We start from the raw sequence: 22,349 nt of genomic DNA, 5'->3' as shown, positions 1-22,349 counted from the left end.
TTCTTCTCTGAATGGGGTGGGAGAGATGGTCACAAATGGGCTATGAATGAGAATAAAAAAATCCTTTGAAGAAAAACTTCATGTTATTCTTCAGAGAGATGGCAGAGCTAGGGGATCTTACTGCTTACCTCCTATCTTGGTGAGGGTCCACTTCAGCATTAACCCAAATTTCAATCTTCCCTAGCCAACTCTCTTCCTTCTAACGCTCCATCTCCATTTCTGAGCTCATTCTGGAATGTTGCCCTGAGAGGAGCTGAGAAAGCCCCGGGTCATGTTGGTGGCCCCAGGTCCGGGAAAGGGGGTCTGGCAGCCCAACTTGTGTGGACGGGAGGGGAGGGGCCGGGCTCCGTCAGGGTGCTGGAGAGCAGACTGTATTGTATCTCTGGCTGAGCTGGTGGGATGGGGCCATCAGCCTGGAGACTGTACCTGCACAGAGAGGGCCGCCAGCTGGCCTGAGGCTGGGGAGGCGAGCAGACTCAAAGGGAGTGGGGGGCTGTGTTCTGCTGCTTGTGGGTAGGAGCAGGAACACCCCTCGCCTTGTTTCACAGAGGGGTGCCACTGTCTGGGTGAGAACGCAGGGAGAAGGAGGTGCAAAGCTAGTTCCAGAGCGCGAGCAGCCTCTGGCCTCAGAACCCGCCTCGGAACCACTCCGGGAGAGGTGACTCCGAAGCCGTGGTTCTTGCAGGCGCATTTCCTCAAAGTCTTACCCCCAGAGCTGGGTCTCCCCCGCGCCCTGCGCGTGGGTCCCGGGGTTTTCCCCACGCGCTCCTCGCCGGGATGCTGCACAGCTCCGCAGGGGAGAGGCCGGCGGACGCCCCCCCCCCCCCCCCCCCACACACACACCGCCCCCGCCTCCTGCCTCTCACAACAATGACCCGGGAGCAGCCTCCACGCAGCGCATTTCCCAGAAGCCCCTCTCCAGGCGCGTGAGGGAAGGCCCTGGACTCCGAACCCGGCCACAGGCCCGCCTCCCCCGAGGAGGGTCTCAGACTCAACTGAGAAGCAAAGCCGCCCCGGAAAGGTGAACCCAAAGCTCGGAGGAAAGACCGCGGAAACCCCGCCACGCAACGCTGGGGGGGGGGGGGGGGGGTTGGCAACTCCTATCGCAACCCTAGCCTTGGGGTGCGCTCCCAGCCCTTGGCCGAGGAAACACATTACGGGTTTAGAATTGAGGGCGTCTCTCACCCCAGGCCCTAAGGTACGGCGAGGGTGCACCTAGCGCCCCCAGCCAGACCCGCCCCTCGCCCCGCCCACCTCCCAGCCTCCGGCCGCCGTCGCTGCCCCTTTAAGGAGCCCAGGTAGGCCGGCCGGGCCGCGGGAGCCGCTCCTATGGCAACCCGCGAGCTGCGGCGGCTTCAGGAATATTCCGGGGCGCGGGAGCCGAGCGTTGCCGGAGGGCGCTCCGGGGAAGGCGGCCGCTGATGTAAGCTGGGCGGGCCGCTGGGCTCCGCTGGGCTGCGGCGGGAGCCCTGGGATGGGCCGGCCGGGCTCGGCCAGAGGAGGCGAGGCCAGCTCGCGCGTGGCCGGCCGCACAGCCCGGGCGGCGGGGCCGACGGATAGCCCGTCCGCCCGCGGGACACGCGCCCGGGAGGCGCGCAGGTCGTGCGCTCTGCGCCCCTGAGCCGCGTCTCCCCGCGCCCATTGTTCCCCGCGGGGCGGGGCGGGGCGCCTGGAGCCCGGCCGCGCGCCGCGCCCCAGAAGGCAGGAGGCGGGGAGGGAGTCCGGGGTTCCCGCGCCCGGCCCGGGAGGAGGCGCGGCGAGCCCAGGGGCCGGGAGCCCGCCCGGGGACCTCCCCGCGGCACGCAGCCCGCCCGAGCACGGGCGCCTGAGGCAGTCCGGAGCCGGCGGCGATGGACGCGTCCCCGCGGGCGGACTGACCGGCAGGCGGACCCGGACTGCCCACCGCGCCGGTGCCCCCCGCCGGTCCCCGGCCCTGGCGCCATGGACAAGCTACCGCCGTCCATGCGCAAGCGACTTTACAGCCTTCCTCAGCAGGTGGGGGCCAAGGCGTGGATCATGGACGAGGAAGAGGACGCCGAGGAGGAGGGTGCCGGGGACCTCCAGGACCCCAGCCGCAGGAGCATCCGGCTGCGGCCGCTGCCCTCGCCCTCGGTAGCCGCCGGCGGCACGGAGCCCCGAGGCGCGGTCCTCGGGGCGGCGGACGGCGAGGGGCCCGCCCGCGGTGCGGCCAAGTCCGGAACGAACGGCGACTGCAGGCGCCTCTGCGGGAGCCTGGCCTCGCTGGGCAGCAGGGGCGGCGGCGGCAGTCACGGGCACCTGCCTGACTCCGCGGAGGAGAGGCGGCTCATTGCCGAGGGCGACGCGTCCCCCGGCGAGGACAGGACGCCTCCGGGCCTGGCGGGCGAGCCCGCGCGCCCCTGCTCCTCGGCGAAGCCCTCCGCCTCGCCGCCGCCGCTCCAGCAGTCGCCGCAGTCAGCCTCCGCCTCCTGCGAGCAGCCTCCGGTGGACACCGCCGTCCAAGTGGAGGGAGGCGCGGCCGCCGGCGACCAGATCCTCCCCGAGGCCGACGTGCACCTGGGCCAGGCCGGCTTCATGCAGCGCCAGTTCGGGGCCATGCTCCAGCCCGGGGTCAACAAATTCTCCCTGAGGATGTTTGGCAGCCAGAAAGCCGTGGAGCGGGAGCAGGAGAGGGTTAAGTCAGCGGGGTTTTGGATTATCCACCCCTACAGCGACTTCAGGTAAGGAAGCCCATGCGCTCCGGGCTGTCTGCGCAGGCATGCTCCTTCTCGGCCCAATCTCTCAGCCAGACTTAACTTACTTTCCTTTCTCACACTGGAAGCTCCAAGAGAAGTGAGGCACCTCTAGGCCCCAAGACATCCCCAGACCTCCTTCCTGCACAGTGCGGGGAACTTTCCTCTGTGTTCTGGGCTGCAGACCTTGGCCACATTAAATGCTGGCTGAAAAGGCGTTCCGATCCTGGCCTAGCCCTGCCACCTTAAGCCGTGCATCTCTCTGGGCCATGGCGTCAGAGTGGCCATCCTAGAGACAGTCCGTTCAGCCTGAAGAACAGGGCCATGAAGGGAGACAGACCTCTTGGCAGCGGGGCCAGCTTCTTGGGTTAATATCTGCCCCTGGTGCCCTGGGAAGCTGTAGCTGGGGAGGGAGAGCTGAGCCGCTGGAGGACTGAGGTCCCTGGGGCCTCATGCCCAGGATGAAAGTCCTCTGCATCCACCTTAACTCTGGGCCCAGTCCCTCATGCCAAGCGGTAGGCCAGGAGTAGATACCCTGGGTAGTTGGTATCCAGACTGGCAGGACAGGATGACCTTGCTCACAGTGGTCAGTGAAGATGCCCTATACCCTGACGGATGAGCAGCTGTCATGTGACCCCAAGTTTATCCAGTGTACTGTCCTCACTCCAGTGACCCAAGTTCCAGCAACTGCTAGGTCTTTCATGGGTCAGCTGTGGGTCCCCAAACAAACAGTGTGACTGCCAGTCCAGGAGAGGGACCCTGCCCCCTCCTCCGTTACCTGAGTCAGATGCCACCGCACAGCAGATACCACTCTGGGCCTGTGCACAAAGAGAGACTGGTGATTGTCTCCGAAGTTGAAATCAGGGATTCCCCTACCTCAGTCAAGGTCTTGGGTCCCCGTGCTCCCTTGGGCTTTCCTGATACACAGGATTAAAGTGAGGGTCTTAAAAACAGCCACCCTTTTGAGCTGGGTTTAATTCATTCTCTCTCTCTGAGCCCTGCCCCATATTGAGCTCTCTTACTGGCCTATCCTGCTTGTCTACCACTATCAGTGAGCATTTTGTCAACTCAGAGCCCTCTTTGCAAACTCCAGGGAAGGTAGATTTGTTAGGAGAACAAAGCCATTTCCATCCGATGAGAGAGATTTCTCATGCTGGGAATGACCAGTCAGGTAACACTTAAAATAGGTGGTGACCAGAAGGCCTCTCCCCTCTTTTTTCTTTTAAAAATTTATTTATTTATTTTTTAAAGGACTACTCTTCCAAACCTTATTCTCCAAAGTTCCCATTTCCAGAAGGTCTTCACATCGCATGAACAAACGTGAGCCCTCCCGTCAGGAATTGTGGCTGGTTCCCAGTGCCAGCTTCCTAAAGTGTGGCCTCCCCTCTGGTCAGTGCTGGGACTCGGGGACTGCAGCCTGAGCGAGGGAGGAGTAGGCAATCCTCTGGGTGTCCTGGGTTTCTCCGCTTCCCTCCGAACTCCCTGGTGGTGGTGGGAGGTAAGCTGTGCCAGGATCAACCAGTTGAGATTGTTGAGGGGCCCTCCCTTCCCTTGCTCAGCTCTCCACCCTCTTTGTTGTCTGAAAGCCTCCGTTCAGGGTTCTCATCACCATCCTGGAGTTGGGGACTGTGAGGGACCAACCCCAGGCACACCTGTCCTTCATCAACAGTAGACACTGATTGAACATTTGGGCACTGGGCTGTGCCTTCCCAATCTCTCCTTATCCTGGATGGTGTAGAACTAGGACTGGGTTGGCTGCATCAATGGGAGCCTTCCTGATCTTCCTCTACCCATCTTAGCATGTCTATCTGCAGTCCACTGCTGAGAATCTCCCACTGTCTGCAGGCCGCCTGGGACATGGTGGAGGCGGAGGTTGATGGGGTTAGGGAGGGGTGGATGCAGCAAGATTGAAAAATGGACAACAGTAAAAAGTGCGACTGGACTTTGAATCTGGATTTGCCCAACAAGCAACAGGGGCCAGTAGCTGGAAGAACAGGTCTCTGTGTGCAGCCTGGTAGTTGTCTGCTGCTGGGCTGAGTGTGAGGACAGAAACCCAAGAAAGACCATGTGTGTGAGCTTCTGGAGGAGCAGTGGTCAGGCCTCTCCTGGCACTAGGCCAGAGCGGCTGATGTCATTTTCAGCAGGTCCAAGAGGCAAAGACCTAGCTAAATCTTTAAGCTTAGAAACTGCAACACTCAACCCAACCTCACCCACTGCCCCTAACCCAGCGCCCCAAGCCTCAACCCTCAAGTTTCAGCCACTAGCCTTGGGCCTCTATATGGCGCTAATCCCATAGCTCAGGCTTTACAAGAACTTCTGCAAGCATTGCTTGGGCCAGTTGAGGATTTATTCATCATTTTGATGGGCAGGATGCATTGATCCAGCAGCATTGGTTTAATAAAGAATCGCTAGCAAACCATGATAGATTGAATGTGTGATTTGGAGTTCAGAGCTTGCTGTCATGGACTGCTTCCGACATCTATTCCCGGGGGAGGAAGGCTGGTGCCTTTTCTAAGGGCTGGAGAGTGGGCTGTGCTCCGAGGGACCCACATATTTATTGGCCATGTTCAGTGATAGGCTTTTCTTGGCTACCTCTGCTTCTGCTCACCCTCTCCCCCCACCTCCACACACCATGCCCTGGCTACTCCCATGGCACCTCCAGGCTCCTAAGGCTTGTCTAGCTTCCCCTTCCCTCCTCTTCTACTACTCACTTGCCTTTTGAAACTTGTATATAAGGTTTGGTAAGGGAAGAGGCCAGGACACACAGCTCCTCAGGGCATTATCCCAGGCTCCCGCCCAAGGTAGGTTGGGCTCTTGGGTCCTGGGCAGGTCCTCCCTTCCACAGGAGCCATGCCCTGGAAGTTGGGCTTGGCAGTGGGTACCTAGAATAAATAAAACATAGCATCTCCATGATCTTGTTTTTCCAAGAGGAGAGAAAAGGATTGGGAACCCCATGTGAAGATGTACCTGGTTTTATTCCCAGAAGTTGGTCAGGCTTTCAAGGGTGAGGCTTTGGGGGGATGGAGGGCGGGGTGGGGGATTGTAGGCCTGGGGTTGTGTATATCTAGATGTCTGAGCAGGTGTCTGGGAATTTGTGGGTGGACATGGGACTGGCAGGGAAGTCCTTATGTGGGATGTCAGTTCTGGGGCTACTCCTGTGCTCCAAGCTCTATCTTGGCCTTGAGAATGGAGGCAGGCAAGCTTGGCCCTTCTCATCCCTCTGCCCCTTCCCTCTGCTAGCCTGAGCCTTCTGAAGCTGTGAGGAAGGGAATGGAAGGAAAGGGAAAAGAAAGAAAGGGAAGAGAGGGTCCTTTTCTTGAGGCAGAACAACTGGGCCTCAAAATCATGGAAGCTGGGCCAATGGCCTCCTGTGCTGATAACTGGCCCTACACACTGCCATTGCCCACCTCACATCAACTCCTCATCCCTGTCTGCTATGGGGCCCTGCTCAGGTTTGAGCCTTGTCTGAGCCTCAGTTTTCACCTAGGAAAGTGGGAATCCCGTTGCCTGTTATCATGTCAGACACAAATTGTATAACTGTGGTCACCCGTGGAGGTGAGAAGCTCAGCGCGCTGTCAGAGAGCAGTGATGCTGTGGTGAGCCACACAGCCCCTGTCCACACTGCTTCCTTTCCTTACTCCTGGGCAGGCTAGACGGGCCTCTGTCCTTGGCTCAAGTGGGTTGTTCTGAACCTGAATCAGAGGCCTGAGAACCTGTTGGAAATCACAGTCTCTATCCAGAAAGATAAATGTGCATCCAGACACACAATATCACACTCAATTTCCGGGATCTGTGGACCCCCTAAGTTGAAGACCATCTAGGTTGTGAACCTCACTCTAGTCTAGGCCATCCCAGAAGAGAGTTCTGGCCTGGTAGGTGCAGGTGCTAGCCTCCTAAAGCTGGCTTTCCTGGTGCCCTCTGTAATCTGAGGCTTGGGCCTCCCATTGCCAGCCACGGGAGGAAATGAAAACACAGTTGTAGCCTGAAGAAGAAAAGGTACTGTGCCTGGGACTGGTTTCTGTTCAGTTTCCTCAGTCCCACACCTATACCTCTCCCTTCCAACCATGGGAAGGACTGTTCAGGTAGGAGTTAGTGAGGGTGAAGGCAGCAGCTTTGACTCTGGGGCTGGGGGGTTCTGCGGCCCCTCCTAGATTAGACCTTCCAGGGCCATTCCCAGAAACGCAGCTTCTGCTGTCAGTGTGGAAATCCAGGCTGAACGTGCTGCAGGCGCGGTGCAAGTGGCAGGGAAGGGCACCTTGGTACAGAGTGGAATTCCAAGGTGAGCTGCCTGGGCGGTGCTGTCGGCTCGCACAGTGGGCAGCAGGATTCTCTCGTGATGAGGGTGTGCTCCACCTGATAAGACTGTGGCTAGTGGAGGGTATGCTCAGGCTGAGGTCTCCCTGGATGCTGATAATGCACAGAAACCCCATGGGTCAGGACCCTTACATTGCCGGGTGGGAGGCCTGGACTCCAGGTTCTCCCTGTTGCAAGACTTCAGGCCCTGGTCTGGTTTCTACGTAATTAGGCAGGGGCCTGTCCCCTGTCCAGCCATGCCCCATTTGCTCCCTTAGCTGTTGCGAGCCACTGCAGGTGGCCTACTCCCCTCCTACACACACACACAATTCTGGGCTGTCTGCCTGTCCATCTTCTCTCCTCTCTCATGCTTTAGGACCCCAGGTCTTCTGGGATGCCCTCTCAGGTCATCGCAGCCACCAATCATTCCTCTCCCTCCATGGCATTTGAATGGAGCTTTGTGTTTATTATAATGCCGTGCTTCTCACACTGTCATGTCATCCAAATCACCAATACAGATTCTGACTCATTAGGTTTGGGGCGGGGGCTGAGATTCTGCATTTCTGATAAACGCCCAGGTGATGCGATGCTGCTGGTGCCCAGAACATGTTTATAGTACTGAAGTTCAGACCCTGTGTTTGTTTTGTGCTTAGCCTGGGCTCCCTGACTGAGTTCCCTGAGGGCACTCTGTCTTCTCCCTTTGACCTCCAGTGCCCAATACAGCAGGGTGAATTCTGTGACCTGGCTGAGCAGACCTCAGCCACAGAGGTAGGCTGCAAACCTGGGGTGTCAGATTCCCAGCCTTCCTCCGTTCCTGCATGGCTGCTTGGACCCTGCTGGCCTTGGATGCTGGCTGTCAGGATGGAGTGAACAAGGGGAGGCCAGGTGGCCAGAGGGCCCCCATTCATCCATCCTGTCTCATTGCTTTGGCAGCTTCTTTCCCATTCTAAGGAGGAGGAGGGGCAGGGAGTGCAGTGACTACTGCGCTGCAGTGAGATTCCCCGAAAGGAACAGATGTTGTCAGTGAGAGTCCAGAGGTTCCGGGAGAGGAGAGCCAATGTGAGGTGGCTCCGACTGGATGGCTGGGAGGACAGAGGCATCCTCTAAGAGCAGTTGCCTTGGCACCTTAAGGTGTGGTGGGGGATTGTCTGAATCTTAATGCCACCCTCCCCGGCCCCATACATGCCTAGCAGACTCCCCTGTGGGCTGGGCTCATCGGTTATTTCTCTCTGACCTCTCCTGTCCTGGAAGAAGGTCTACCCAGTCCACATACAGATGATGGGGCTGACAAGTGTCATATCAGCCTGAGTGGCCTGTGCAATTGCCACTCTCTCTGCAGCAGAAAATTCAGCCCCAGTCCCTGGGGGGTTTGTTATAAAACTAAGGAAGCAGCCAGCTCCAGCACACACACCTCTTGGCTCAAGGGCTCTTACAAAGCTGCTACTGCCAGTTGCTAATTAATAGAAGGGCTACTGAGGCTGCCAGGCCATCTTGCTTGAGCCCAGGGGATGATGAAGAATCCGCTTTTCCCAGCCAGAGCAGGCCCTGGGGAGGGCGGGGGCGTTGCTCTGGCTTTAGAGAGGATGTTCTCTGCCGGCCAGGCTTTCCCGAGAAAGCATCGTCAGGGCCTGGAAATCTGTGATCCCAAAGCCACGAGGCCACTCAGAATCACCTCCTACCCTCAGCTCCTGTCCAGATCGGGGGAGAGCGGCAGCACAGAGCGGTGGTGAGCTCCCCACCACTGTGAATGCTCAAGATGAGACGGAAGGACTGAGGCCAGAGGTTGCTAAGCAGCATTTATCCCATGGACCAACTACAGTGCCTAGATGTGTTCGGTTTGGCCAGCATAATGTGTCATAACAAATCTGAGACAATGTTTTAAAATGGAAAGGTGTAACATAAAAATTTTGCTTTTGGATTTCTCTTGAAAAAATTGGAAGCCCTGGCAACTTTGGGCACACATTCCCACCCACATAGGGAGCCGGAGCAGACTAGAGGCTGCCCTCTTTAAATTGGCTTCTGCTCTCCAGTTGCCCACAGCCTACCTGTCCCACACCCAACAATGTCACTCATGCCCATTTACCTGCCTGAGTTTATAATCCTAGACTCATATCAATAGAGACTAAGGGCAGGGGGGTTCACAGATCAGTAACCACCATTTATGAACCATCTACCATGTGCCAGACTGTGTTAATAGTTTTATACCTCATATTTAATTTACTTTCCATAGCATCCAGAAAAATAGGTCCTATTGTCCCCAATTTACAGGTAAGAAAACAGGCTTTGATGGGGGGAAAAATATTTGCCCCAAATCGTGTAGCCAGAAAGAACCAGAACTGGCATTTGAACCTGGCTTCTAGGACTCTAAAATCATATTTATGCCTCTTTTCTCTTCCTTTTATTTATTTATTTATTTATTTATTTGGTTAGCTTTACAAAGTTAAATCACTAAAGTAGTTAAATAAAACATTCTCCTGAAACTAAAAACATTGCAGGTAATGTTTGACCACATACATCTGTGTGGAGGGCCTGTGAGGAGCTGGGGTTCAGCTGGCACGGGAAATATATCAGGTCTCAGAATACCAGCTACAGGCCTTAACAAGCTCCTGGCCTAAAGCCTTTATTTTATAAACCAGTGGCCCAGTGCACAAATTCGTGCACATTGAAAGGAAATTAATTAGAAGAAATATTTTAATATTGCTATTCGCCCTCTCTCTATAATAGAAGTGTTAACCAAATTCACAATCGACAATGACATAAGAAAATATGCGTGTGATTGGCGCCAGCGAGAGCTTTATATGTATTGCGCATGCACAAGTCAACTTAGCCATATATATATATATATATATATATATTAAACTTGCTTAATTAGACCTGCTTTCTGATTTAGCTAAACTTTTTCCAGCCCAGTGAAGCACCCCAACTTCTCTTTCAGGTCGTTGTCAGCAACACAGCAGTAAATATCAACACGAAGCAGATTATTATTGTAGATCATGCAGGGAGAACAAAGGGTGAAATATTTAACTGCAGCAATGTTTGACTATATTCTGCTCAGTGAGAAAACCTGAAGTCATTTTCAAGGTCCACCATTTCTTCCTTCTTTTCAGTTGGGTCAGGTTTCTAAGCTTTCTAAATCTCCATTTTCCGGCTAATGAAAAGAAAATAGGATTCCACCGAGTCTCCCATCTACCTACTCCAGGACTTCTGTGAGGATCAAATGAGATGAGGCATGGGGAAATGCTTCACAGACATTTGGTTACAGTGTGAAATGTTTCCACCTGGCTATAAAGTAAGTCATGTTCCTGGGCTGAAGAAACTGCAAGGAGGCTAGTCACTAGGGAGAGGAAGCCAGGTGTTGCTACGTGACATCATTACCCAGACAGACACTTAGCATATTAGCCATTTATAGATATGTACACTAGAGGCCCAATGCACGAAATTCATGCAAGAGTAGGCCTTCCTTCCCCCAGCTGCTGGCACTGGCTTCCCTCTGGCACCTGGGACCCGGGCTTCCCTTGCAGCCCCAGCTTTTTCCAGAAGGTCGTTCAGAAGGACATCTGGTCTAATTATCATATTACGCTTTTATTATTATAGATGGCCTGTCGCTAGGGAGAGGAAGCTGGGCATTGCTGCATGACATCATTACCTGATGCCCACAGCCACCATTTCCGGGCTGGGCTGGGCTGGGCTGGGCTGGGCTGTGGATTGCATTTTGCACCATGGGTCTCGGCAGTGTTGGCTGTGATTTGGTGGGCTGTCACTCTGGGGTGGTGGGGGGCCTGTGTCCCACTTGGGAGAAGCTGAGTGTTGCTTTGTGGGCGCTAGGTCCACGCTGCTGTTTCTCTGTAAATGGCCAATGCGTGTCATGGCAACTCCTGCGTTGAGTGTCTGCCCCTTTGTGGTCACTGCGCATCATGGTGACCGGTCAGATGGGTGGAGGGACACTTAGCATATTAGCCTTTCATATATATAGATTGGGAGCACAGAACTAGAGAGGGCAAGCAACCAGCCTGAGGTCAGTGATAAGACTGTGTCAGAGATGAAACCGGAGCCCAAGTGGGTTATATAACGCCTGGCTGCAAGGGTCTTACAGCCCCATAGTCTCTCCTGAAGGTGTCCCCAGCCAGGGAAAGCTTTTACTTAATGCTCTTGTCATTGGAGATTTTTTTTTTTTAAATCATCTCCCTAGCCCCATGCCTAAAGTTTGGGGTGAGAGGTATTTTCAGGGTCTCTTCTTAATTTAAGCTCATCCAATGAAAAGGGAGTCTTTCTTTATCTGAAGATGCAGCACCTGGAGGCTGAGACATGCCTGTCGTAACCCCACACTCTGGGACTATGGTTCCCAGGGATGCTGGAGTAGGTAGGATGCTTGCCCACCTGCTCCTCCCCTGGCAGGTTCTGACAGGAGTGGAGACCTTTGAGATTTTGGAACCACATCCAGTGACATTGATGCACCTGTTCCATGATATGAGTGATTGGGGTTCAAAAGGGAAGGGGTCAAGTAGACAATGGTATGTATCTATGTTCTCTCCACCAGAGAAATAGGTGTTCACATGATCTATTTATTACACCCTTCAGAGAAGTGAGGAAGAGGAGTCAGTCTGTGGTTTAGGGCTCAATTTCTATCCACAGTTGGGACTCAGTGTGTGAACAGGGTTAGGGCTCAGTCTGTGAATAGGTTCTGGGCTCAGCATGTGAGCAGGGTCAGGGCTCAGCATGTGAGCATGTTGGGGCCCAGTGTGTGAGCAAATCGGGGTTCAGTGTGTAAGCAAGGTTAAGGCTCAATATGAGGCCACAGTTTGGGCCCAGACTGATCAGGATTAGAGCTGAGTCTATTTTCAGGATCAAAGTTCAGCCTGGCACCAAGATAAGGCCTTGGTCTGAGGTCAGGAACAAAGCCTCTGAGCCAACCCAGCTCGTCTCTGAGACACTATGTCTGGGGTAGTGTGGGCATGTTGCCACCCCTCCTTTGTGCTCTCACCTTTAGGAAGCCCTCCCTTCCTTTAAGCTCCCTGAGCTCCTACACCTCTTAGCATCTGAGACAGCTAATTGGCCAAATAGCTAATCGGTCCTTTCTGGGAGGTAAAGTATAAATTATAAATAAAGAACATTTCTGCTGGACACCAGAACCAAGTCTCACATGTGACCACTCCTACCCTGCTTTGCTTTCTCATTGTTGGGGGCTAGTGTCTGTCTTCTCAGGCAGGCAGCCAGCTTGTGGCTCCTGCAGAGCAGTGCTCAGGGTTGGGAAGATAGGTGTGCTGGCTTGATAGAGAGACGCCCTTCACCTCACTGCACCCCCGGCTCTGGGCTCCCACAAATTGCAGAATAAGCAGCAGAACCTCCAGGTCTGCTCACAGCAGCTGTGGGGCCTGATAATTGGCTGCTGCTGATTTTGTGTCTGTCTAAGCATTTACCTGTGTGGGTGGACATGTTACGTCTGCATGAACAAGGCTTTAAAACATAACACGGGCTTGGGGTGGGGCAAGCCAAGGTGAGGTGTATGCCCTCAGAGACCAGATGTTTCATTCTAAGACTGTTTTCACCCATTATGGAGGATGGGGGTCACGGTCCACCTAGCTAAGAGGATAAAAGATTCAGCTCCTCTTAGGGTCCCTGGATCTGGTTTAGGGGAGGGCAGAGAAAATGTAAACCTGTATGGATTGATGGTAAGGGAAGACTTCCTGGAGGAAGCAGATCGGAACTGGATCTGAAGAGAGAAGCATTCTGCACAATTTCTTGGCAGCTGGTATCTGGAAGCTTGAGGTAAGGGGTCGCCTGGCTGGGGTGGGTGTTGGCAGGCACTGAGGGCAGGCTACTTAGACTCTGCCTCTTGGACCTGTTCTTCTTAAACTTTGCCCTTCACTTGTGAGGACTTTGACCCCACTGCCCAATGCTCTGATGCTGTGTGTGTGTGTGTGTGTGTGTGTGTGTGTGTGTGTGTGTGTGTGTGTGTTTGAGTGCCCTTACAGCCCAAGGGAGCTCCTCAGGGCCCTGCCCCAGCTGCACAACCTGAGGAGATCCCCTTCTTCTGATGTGTTAGGGCCCAGAGGCAGGGGTTGCTGCTGTAATAACATTACTGAGCATGTGGCCTGGAGCCCAGAAGTAATTACCCTGAGGTTCCCCGTCACAGGCTGGAACAGCCCCGGTCAGTAATTAACCTTTTGCACTCGGATGTCGAGTGTGACTCGACAAGGTTAGCATTAGAATAAAGGAATCGAGAAAAAAGCAAGCGAATGCAAAGGGTTAATATGAGTTCCCAACCTTTCACCACCAAAGCTAGTCCCAGGCTCTCCCACCTATAGTTTGCCAGAGGGTACAGTTACTGTTCCCTTCCCCAGGAACAGGAAATACCCTCAGGCCCACAGGTCTTGTCCATGCCATTTGCACCTTTTAGAAGAAACTTGATCCAGCAGGAGGGACTGTGCAGCTTGGGCCTGTTTTGGTACAGCACCAGGGCTGGTGCACCCTGGAGCCCTGGGTCCTCTTGTTCTGAGCTTTCCCTGCTTGTGACTGTCCACCCCTTCCACCCTGAGTTTACCCTCCAGACCCTGATCCTGTTCTGCTGTGTGACCTCAGCAAAGTCCTTTCCTCTCTGTATTCAGGGTCAGTCTGCGGCTGAGAAGAGAGCAAAGCTAATTGGCCAAATAGGTGTTGAACCCATAATCCTGACCCCATTAGTACAAATTGATCCAGTGGGGCAGGGACAGCTACCCACAAGCAGAACTGATGAGAATCTGCCCCTTTTACAGAAATGCAGCCAGGCCAGCCAGACGTGCTCCTAGGGTAGGTGGGGATTCCTTACCTACGGGCCTCTTTCTGCTGAGGCTCGGCCCTTGTCCTGGGGGATGGAGCCAGGGTCTCCCTGGCATGTTGTGTGGTATTGGTGTGCTCTGTTGAGTCCTCCCTCTCCCCTGTTGGAATAGAGATCAGGTTTTTTATTTGTTCCCTGGGCAAAGGCCCCAAACCACCTCTTCCTAGCCACCTCTCCTCAGGGGCAACATCTCTTCCTGGAAGCTCAGACCTGGCCTCGAAGAGTTCAAGTCCCACTGGACAAACTATGATTGAGCAGTCCCAAGGGACAGGCCAGCAGAACCATCAACTTTGGAATTGGCAGGGGAAGAAACTCAACAAGCCTTTTATCCTGTCCCAAGGCTCTGGGCAGTCATCATCCAGCTGCCTTGCTCTGCACCTTCTGGAGACAGAGCCGAAGGGTGTGAATAGAGGCCAGGTGAAAACGTGACCTGCCCAGTTTTGTGGACTGAGCTGATGCCTCACCTCCCAAGACCTTGATTTTTCTCATCTAAAATGGGACCAGAGACGGGTTGGATTTTAGTTTTAGCAAGACCCTCAAAGCTTCAGTGGGCAAGCACAAAGTGACCAGGGAGCTTCATGCAATTACAGATGCCTGCGCCTCCTTGGGTGAGGCCCAGGGAGGTATGATTTTGGGAGCACCCAGGTGATTCTTCCTCTGTCACCCACGAAGCCCCTTCCACATATACGGTCTGCAGTTCCCTGATGGCACCATGTTTGCTGTAGCCCTGCAGTGTTCCCGGGAGTCGGGGTGACACTGGCACCCAACCCCATTCATGTTGGGCCTGTCTCTAGGAAGTCGGTCCCCTGCCTCCTTGCAGGTTGTTAGCAATCAAAACCATGAAACTCTGGGGCTGGTGGGACCCCAGGAAACATGGCCCTTGTCAGACTATGTTTCCTGGAGGAAAGGCAGTGGAGTCCTGACCGGCTCACATTCTCAGAGCCCAGGCATCCCAAGAGACCTCCATCCCAGCAAGAAGGGGGCCATATACATCCTCCCAACGTCAATATTTAGCTGCCTTCTGTGGGGCAGCCCCTCCCCCCAAAAAGAAACAATGTCATTACCCATGCCCCCAGTGCTACTTGGTTTTAGGAAGTTCTGACCCTAATCCATCTCCTTTCCTCCTTCACACTGGTGCTTCTGCCTGCAGCAGCAGGTGAGCTCTCTTACCTAGTTTCCCCTGAGGTTGCTCTCATGTGCTCCTTTAAAGCAGTATTCTATTTTTATTCCATTCTTCTGAGTGGGGAGAGCCATTTTGAGCCTTCTTTGTTTCCTATAAGCTGGGATGGGAAGTTCTCCAGTTGCTAGTCCCCTCCCCCATTTTCCCCAGAGGGTCTTGTCAGCTGAGTGAAGCTCAGAGAGGTTAAGATGCTAGCCTGAGGGAACAATGCATCTGGGCAGCTTGGGGTGCTGTAGAACAGATAACCCTGCTGTACTGATTGGTGTGTCTGTCTGGCACACATTTAGGGTCTCCAGAAGGGATCTCAGTCCATCAGAGAAGCAATGAGTTGATACCTTAGCATTACTATGCCCAGGCTTGCATTCAGCTGTGCCATTGAGAAGGTGCAGTGGCAATCCCTTCCCCAAGGAGCTCTTCCTCTGCAAGCTTCATGGCTCCCCATGTCCCTGGAAGAGTCCTGACTACTCAGTCTGGCATTCAAGATGCCTCCGTCTTCTCTTCACACCTGTGTTAGGTTGGGGCAGGGGTGTCACAATTCTCCGAGATGTACACTCCTCTCTCGGAAGGCTTTCATCGGGCCATCTACCCTTGGCTGGCTTCAACCTCCACACTGCAGATGTTCATGGGGAAACTGAACATTGTTGAACCAATGGGGAAACTGAGGAAGGTATTGTGAGAGCCAGGGACTTGTTCGAGAGCACACAGCAAATTAGAGATGGGGATGGGAGTAGAATCCAAGATTTTCAGACCACTCCCTCACCTGGATTCCTTCTGCTTTGTAGCATAGACCTCTTCCTGTAATCACAAACACTGACTTTCCTGCCCATCGGACACACTCAGGCCCCTCCTCTTTGGGGCTTGAGTATCCAGCCGTCCATGCTGCCACCTGCTCCTCTCTGTCCACATTCTCAAGCCTAGCTTAATTTCTCCTCTGCTCTCCCCAGCCTATGGAGTTCCAGAGCCAGACAACTCCTCACTCCCCTCCCTCGAGATGGTTTATGGCCCCCTCTACCCACAGAGCTGGCCTGGATCTTCAGATCCCCTGTGGAGTGACTGGGTCTGTCCGTCCTCCAGACCTAGGACTCCTGTAGGTGGAACCAGTCCACACACTTCAGGATCCCCATAGCCCTCAGGCCAGGTCAGAAGAACGATGATGATGATGATGACAGCCAGCATGCACTGAGTATTTACACTGTGTAGCATATTTTAAACATTATCTAATTGAATCCTAAGAGGTGGGATTAATGTTCTTATTTTGCATGAGAAAACAGGCTCAGGAGGTTAAGTGATTTGTCCAAGGCCACACAGCCAGGTATTCAAACACCAGAATGCCTAACGACCATACCATTTGTTTTAGCCTGGCTACTCAGTGTGGTCTCTGGAACACAGCATCACCGTCACCTGGGAGCCTATTGGCAGTCACCCCACACCTAGTGCAGCTCAGTAAGAGCCCAGGTGATTTGTGTGCCTCACACAGTTCACCTGTCTTCAGGGAATGTCCAAGACTAGCCCTCACACTATGATGAGGGGCTGTGACCTCAGCTCAGGGTGGAGAGGAACGTGAAGAGGCAGAAGTAAAGGGACATCTTTGTTTGGGTTTACAAAAACAAATTGTGTTCCTTCCATAATTGATAATCCTAGAAAAATTAGAAAATAAAGATACCAAAAACCAAACAGCCCACCCATAAACCAAGCACTAGGTGCCCTTGACTCAATTTGTTTTGGAGGCAGTGCCAGGTCCAGGGAGCAGCTATCTGGGAGCCCTGTGATTCTGAGTCAGATTTTGAGGTGGGTTAAAAATAGAACCCTAGTGGCCAGGAGAGGGTGGGAGGAAGAGAGCAATTCATCTACTGTAGTGGGGGAGACCCCAGGGTCAGGAGAAGAAGTGGGGGAAGTCGAGCTAGAGCTGAGGGGAGGGGGGCTGAGGGGTAGAGGGTATATTCTTCTCAGAGGCCAGAGCTGAGGGTCCAGCCTGGCAAGATTATGAGAGGCAGGTTTCTAGTCAGGTTGGGGAGAAAGCTAAAATGCCAGCCCCAGGGGCCCAAGCAAGGAGAACTCCCGAGTACCCCACTTCCCCCACCCCCAGGCAGCCAGCAGCTCCTTTGGGTAGGTGTAGGGTATGGAGGGAGGTGGGCAGCAGCTCTGCCTCAGAGAGCAATAAACAAGAGGCTGGACAGGTAGGGGGCCGGGAGGGGTTGGTCCATGCTTTTTTTTTTTTTTAATCCTCACCTGAGGATATTTTTTCCCATTGCTTTTCAGAGTAGGAGGGAGGGAGGGAGAGAGGCGGGGGGGAGAGAGAAACATCCATGTGAGAGAGACACATCGACTGGTTGCCTCCTATACATGTCCAGGACCAGGGGTGGGAATGAACCAACAACTGAGGTACCTGTCCTTGACCAAGAATCAAACCTGAGACCCTTTAGTGCCAATGCTCTAACCACTTAGCAACTTCAGCCAGGGAAGTCCATGCTTTTAAACAGTTTTTATGTTTTGAGGGAGGGAAGGTGAAGAAAGTGCCCACGTGTGTGTGTCCTCACATGGTGTCCTTTGTCACATCTGCCCTTCAAGTGGCCTCCTCTCTCCTCCATCACTGGGCCTCCCCTGAAAGCTCTGCTCTCCTGATCTTCCTGTCACCCGCACCTTCTCATGTCTGCATGGCCATTAGGGCCCTCTTCACAGAATGGGACACTGGTCATTGCTTCAATATGGGTTTATTTTTCTAACTATAAAGATAATATTTGCCCATATTTTTGAAAATATAGAATTTAAAGATTATAGAAAGGTATGATGGAGAAAACACAAATCACCCATAATCCCAACACTTAGCAATCATCAGTGTTAACATTTTAGCATATTCTTTTTTATTTTTACTTTCGGCAGTCTCCTTTCCCCACTGGAAACAGTCTTTAATCCACCCATCCATTTAATAAATTTACTGGGCCCCAGCTATGTGTTCACATCTCAGACAAGGAAGGGAACTTATTTCTGCTTTTGAGGAGCATACACACATCCTGGGTTGGCAAAGTAGGGAACGGAGAAGGAATCCAGGAGATCGAACTGCTTCCTTCCTTGCCCTTCACCTCTCCCCACTTCCTAGGTCTTGTGCTAGGCCTATTTGGAAGAAGGGAGAATCCTTAAGATGCCTACTGAGGGGCATGCCTGTAATGAGGGGCATGATGTGTTCTGCCACATGGGCCTGTGGTGGTCAAGCTAGAAACACAGTCATGGCCTTAACTGAAGGCTTTGGCCACAATCTCCCCCCACACACACACACACACACAAACCTCCCTCTCATCCCACTCTGTCAGAACCCCTAAGGCCCATCTCTTGTTCATCTGCCTCCTCCCCATTCCTGCACCTTCCCTTCTGCTCTGTGACATCTCCACCATCATCTTCGGCACCAGGTGGGGGCCATTTACTGATGGATGTTGCTGGGAGCCTGAGTCTTGGGGGTTTGGATGGGATAAGTTCCTCCCTGATCATTGGAGGCCTGTGAAAGCCTCGTGGAAAGGAGTCAGGGTCTCAGAGGGCTGCCCATTTCATGTAGCTTCTGCTGGGCTCCCTGCCACTCAACCTATGACTCCAAGGAACTCCTCATTCACTCACCATTCACATATTTCTACACATTCACATATTTTATTAGGACCTGCTATGTAAAAGGCAATGTGCCAAGTTCAGAGAGTCAAGATCACAACATAGACAATCAAATACACAATTTCATCACAGTGTGATTAATACTGTGCTAGGGCAGCACACACGAGGAGCACCTAACCAGACTTCCGAGGGTACAAAGAAGGATTCCCAGGAGAAGTAATGCCTCCTTTGAACCATAGTTGGGGAGAGGCTGAGGAGAGAGGAGAGTTCCAGGCAGTTGACTGTAGGAAAGCCCACTGGACAACAAAAGCATGGTGTGTTTGGGGTACTGAAAGTTGCTGGGTATGTCTGCAACAGAGCATAAGACCCACATGACTGAGTGCCGAAGGTGAGGAAGATTATATTTGTAGATATCCAGAGTGAGGTTCCCATGGGACATCCAGGTGTAGGGGTATAGGCAGCAAGTGGACACATGGGCAGGAGCTTGAGAGAGAGAGGTCTGGTTGGAAATCCAGCAGAATAAAGCCATGGGAGTTTGTGAGGTCACACAGGGAGAATATAAGAGGGATAAGAGGCAAGGGCCTAAAGGAGCAAAAACATTTAAAGGTCTTTCAGGGGAATAGGAGTCCATCCAAGAGGTAAAGGAGAGGCAGAGAGAACAGAGAAAAGCAAACAGGGAGAGGTGTGTCCTCAGAATGGTGCACAGTGTCAGATGAGGCTGAGGGTCCATAAGGAAATGGACTGGAAAGTGCCCACTGAATTTTGCAGCAGGGCAAACATGGAGATGTTGCTGAAGGAGTATTGGGGATAGAAAGGAAGGGAGAAAGTCGGGACAGTGACACCTCTTTCAGGTAGCTTGGTTCTAACGGGAGAAGAGATATGACAGTAGGGATAAGGGAGTGATTTTATTTTTTTAAGTATAGAGAGTGAAAAAAACTGATGGAAAAGGATTAGTAGAGAGGGAGATTGAAGATATAGATGAAAGGGGGTAACCTATAGATTAAGGTCCCTGGGGAAGAAATGGTGTCAAGATGGCAGGTGGAAATGTCACTGATTCCCTTGTGACTGAAGGAGGGGAAGGGGTTGAGGGAGAGTCAAGCAAGGTAGGAGTCCAGTGGCAGGATGTAGAAGGTAGTATTATCTGCTGAGAGTGAGCTTTGAAGAGAGAGGGTATAATTCAGAATAGGTGTCATAGGAGAACGGGAGGGAAAGTTTTCTAGGGTCTCCTGGAAGAATGGGCGGGCAGAGGTGAAGGCCCAGCTGAGTATGGAACCTTGATGAGGAAACTGAGCACAGGGGCTAAGGCATTTGAATATTTAGTAGGACTGCTCTGAGGTTGTGGGATTTCCTGCACATGGAAACATGACAAGGGTTGATGGGTTGTGATCTTGTGAAGTGGGTGCCAGAAAGATTGGACGAGAGAGGTAATTGAAGTGGACCTTTATGTCTAGTGGGGCTGGGGGGAGGAAGGAGGATTCTGATGGGAGAATCAGAAGGCTCAGCCAACTGGAAGTTCATGGGACACCAAAGAATAGACAGCATGATTGGATAAGGCAGTGGTCGGCAAACTCGTTAGTCAACAGAGCCAAATATCAACAGTACAACGATTGAAATTTCTTTTGAGAGCCAAATTTTTTAAACTTAAACTTCTTCTAACGCCATTTCTTCAAAATAGACTCTCCCAGGCCGTGGTATTTTGTGGAAGAGCCACACTCAAGGGGCCAAAGAGCTGCATGTGGCTCGTGAGCTGCAGTTTGCCGACCACGGGGATAAGGGATCAGGAAGGAAAGGAGGTTGGGGTGAGAGAAAGCATTGCTCTTCTGAGATTAGAGATGGAACAACTGGTCGGTTCAGGGCATGCAGTTGGGATGGATGACTGAAGTGGAGACGTTAGAGTTGGGATTCAAACCACTGGGAGGCTGGGTGTTGTTGGGTCAATGATATGGAGATGTCACCCAGGATGATGGCAAGATTGGAGTTGCACCAGAGCATTGCCAAGGTCCCCAAGGATGGCAGATGGATGCTGTAAGGATTGCCAGAAAATGCCAGGATGCTCAAAGGATCTTGTAGATGTTGCTACCACCGGCAGAAAGTAGCATCAGTATGGAGGGGGGAGGATGCTGACCCCACCCTGACCCTGAGGTCTATGGGATTTGGGAGAGTGATAACTGAGATTCATTTAAGGGAAGAAGCAGAGGGGTCACTGAATGAAGTTGAGGATGCGGTCCATGGGAGATAGTGCAGGAGATGGGTTTGGGAGGAAGAAGAGGAGTAAAAAGAAGCATAGCGTTTGGGAGAGAGAAAATACTTCTGGTTGGATTTATATTTCTGTAGAGTGGTTAGAGGTGAGACTGGAGTCAGGCTGTTTGGGTTTGAGTTCTTGATCCATCATATATAGAAAATGTCTCTATTTCTTATGCCTTAGCCTCCTCATCTGTAAAGTGGGCATAATCATAGTATCTACCTAATAGAGGTTTTTTGAGGATTAAATGAGATAATCCATGTAAGGGACTGAGATTAGTGCCTGGCAAATAAGTGCCCAACAAGTGTTGACACTATCCTCCTTCATTCTCATCATCTCCATTATTACCTTGGGCAGTTCCCTGTACAGGGCCTGGAAAAGCAAGGGAGGGGAAATCTCCCAGCTCCAATTTCTTTTTGTGACACAAAGACGCCTGGATCCTTAGGTTCTATGATTTTGGGGAGGCTGGAAGGAGAATTAGGTGGTACCTGGTGAAAGGGTCAGGGTGTGACAACTGCTAAAATAGACACAGCATGGCTAGACAAACTGTGGAGGAGGAGGCAATTGATCTGGGCCTTGGAGGAGGGAAACGACCAGGGGTCAGGGGCCAGGGGTCAAGTGTCCAGTTGGCTACTATGAAGGGAGCAGGAGGGAGAAGAGGGAAGGGGGTTAGGGGATGCTAGACCAAGGAGCTCAAACAATTTTCTGTAGTTATTGAGATTCCACCAAAAGAGTTCAAGCAGGAGTGACATGATCATATCACTTGCTGATTAGAAAGGTAACCCAGAGAGCATGTGAGGTGGAGGAAAGAGAGTGGGGGCTGGAACCAGGTGGGCAGGGGAAAGGGTCTGGGTGAGGAGTGGTGAGGAACTGATCTAGGATAGGGCAGCTGGGGACAGGTTCAGGACTCGTCATAGAAGATCCCAGACAGGACTTGGTCACAGCTTAGTGGGCTTTCAGAAGTAGGTGGGAGGAAAGAGTAAGTAGCTGAGGATGGATTTGAGATTTAGAGCCTAGGTGACTGAAATATTCTGCCATTCAGCTTTGGGGAGGAAAGGCTGAGTTCAGCCTTGGACTTGGTCCTCCAGGTGGCAGTTGGAATGCAGGTCTGGTGCTAGGAGTGGTGTCTGAGTGGGAACCATTTGCATAGAGGAAGGGGATAAAAGAAGGATCCTGGGTGTGCCACTGACCTAGGAGAAAGCATGGAGACCCTGGCCTACAGCCAGCACTGCAGGGACACAGGCCCTGGAGCCTGCAGCAGTCTAGAAGATCCAAAGCCAGATCTCAGGCTATGCAGAGGCTCACTTGGTGAGAGTTTGGAGAGTCTTAAAGAGGTACCTCTTCAGCTAACAAAAGACATTTTCTTCCAGCTGACAGGATTCCCAGTGGATATCATTTGTGTCAAAATGAATGCAAGTGGATGTGCAAGAAAATATGCATGTGTGGGAGGAAGGAAGATGGCCACTGGCAGGAAGGTAGGGAGGGAGAGAGTGTGAGAGAGTGAGGGAGCGATAG

General features: G+C 52.8%; 1 protein-coding gene across 1 annotated transcript in view; it reads left to right on the top strand.

Annotated features, from left to right (window-relative positions):
- The first annotated feature begins 1,928 nt into the window (after positions 1 to 1,928).
- Positions 1,929 to 22,349, top strand: part of HCN4 (hyperpolarization activated cyclic nucleotide gated potassium channel 4) — a 54,318-nt gene continuing 33,897 nt past the window's right edge. The window contains exon 1 of the mRNA XM_079767758.1: positions 1,929 to 2,699. Coding sequence (XP_079623884.1) covers positions 1,942 to 2,699 — 758 coding nt within the window. The 5' untranslated portion in view covers positions 1,929 to 1,941. The remainder of the gene's footprint in view (positions 2,700 to 22,349) is intronic.

Source organism: Cnephaeus nilssonii (assembly GCF_951640355.1).
Source record: "Cnephaeus nilssonii genome assembly, chromosome: 4".
In the NCBI taxonomy this organism is placed as follows: domain Eukaryota; kingdom Metazoa; phylum Chordata; class Mammalia; order Chiroptera; family Vespertilionidae; genus Cnephaeus; species Cnephaeus nilssonii.
The sequence above is the reverse complement of the archived record's forward strand: the minus strand, read 5'-3'. Positions and strand labels throughout refer to the sequence as shown.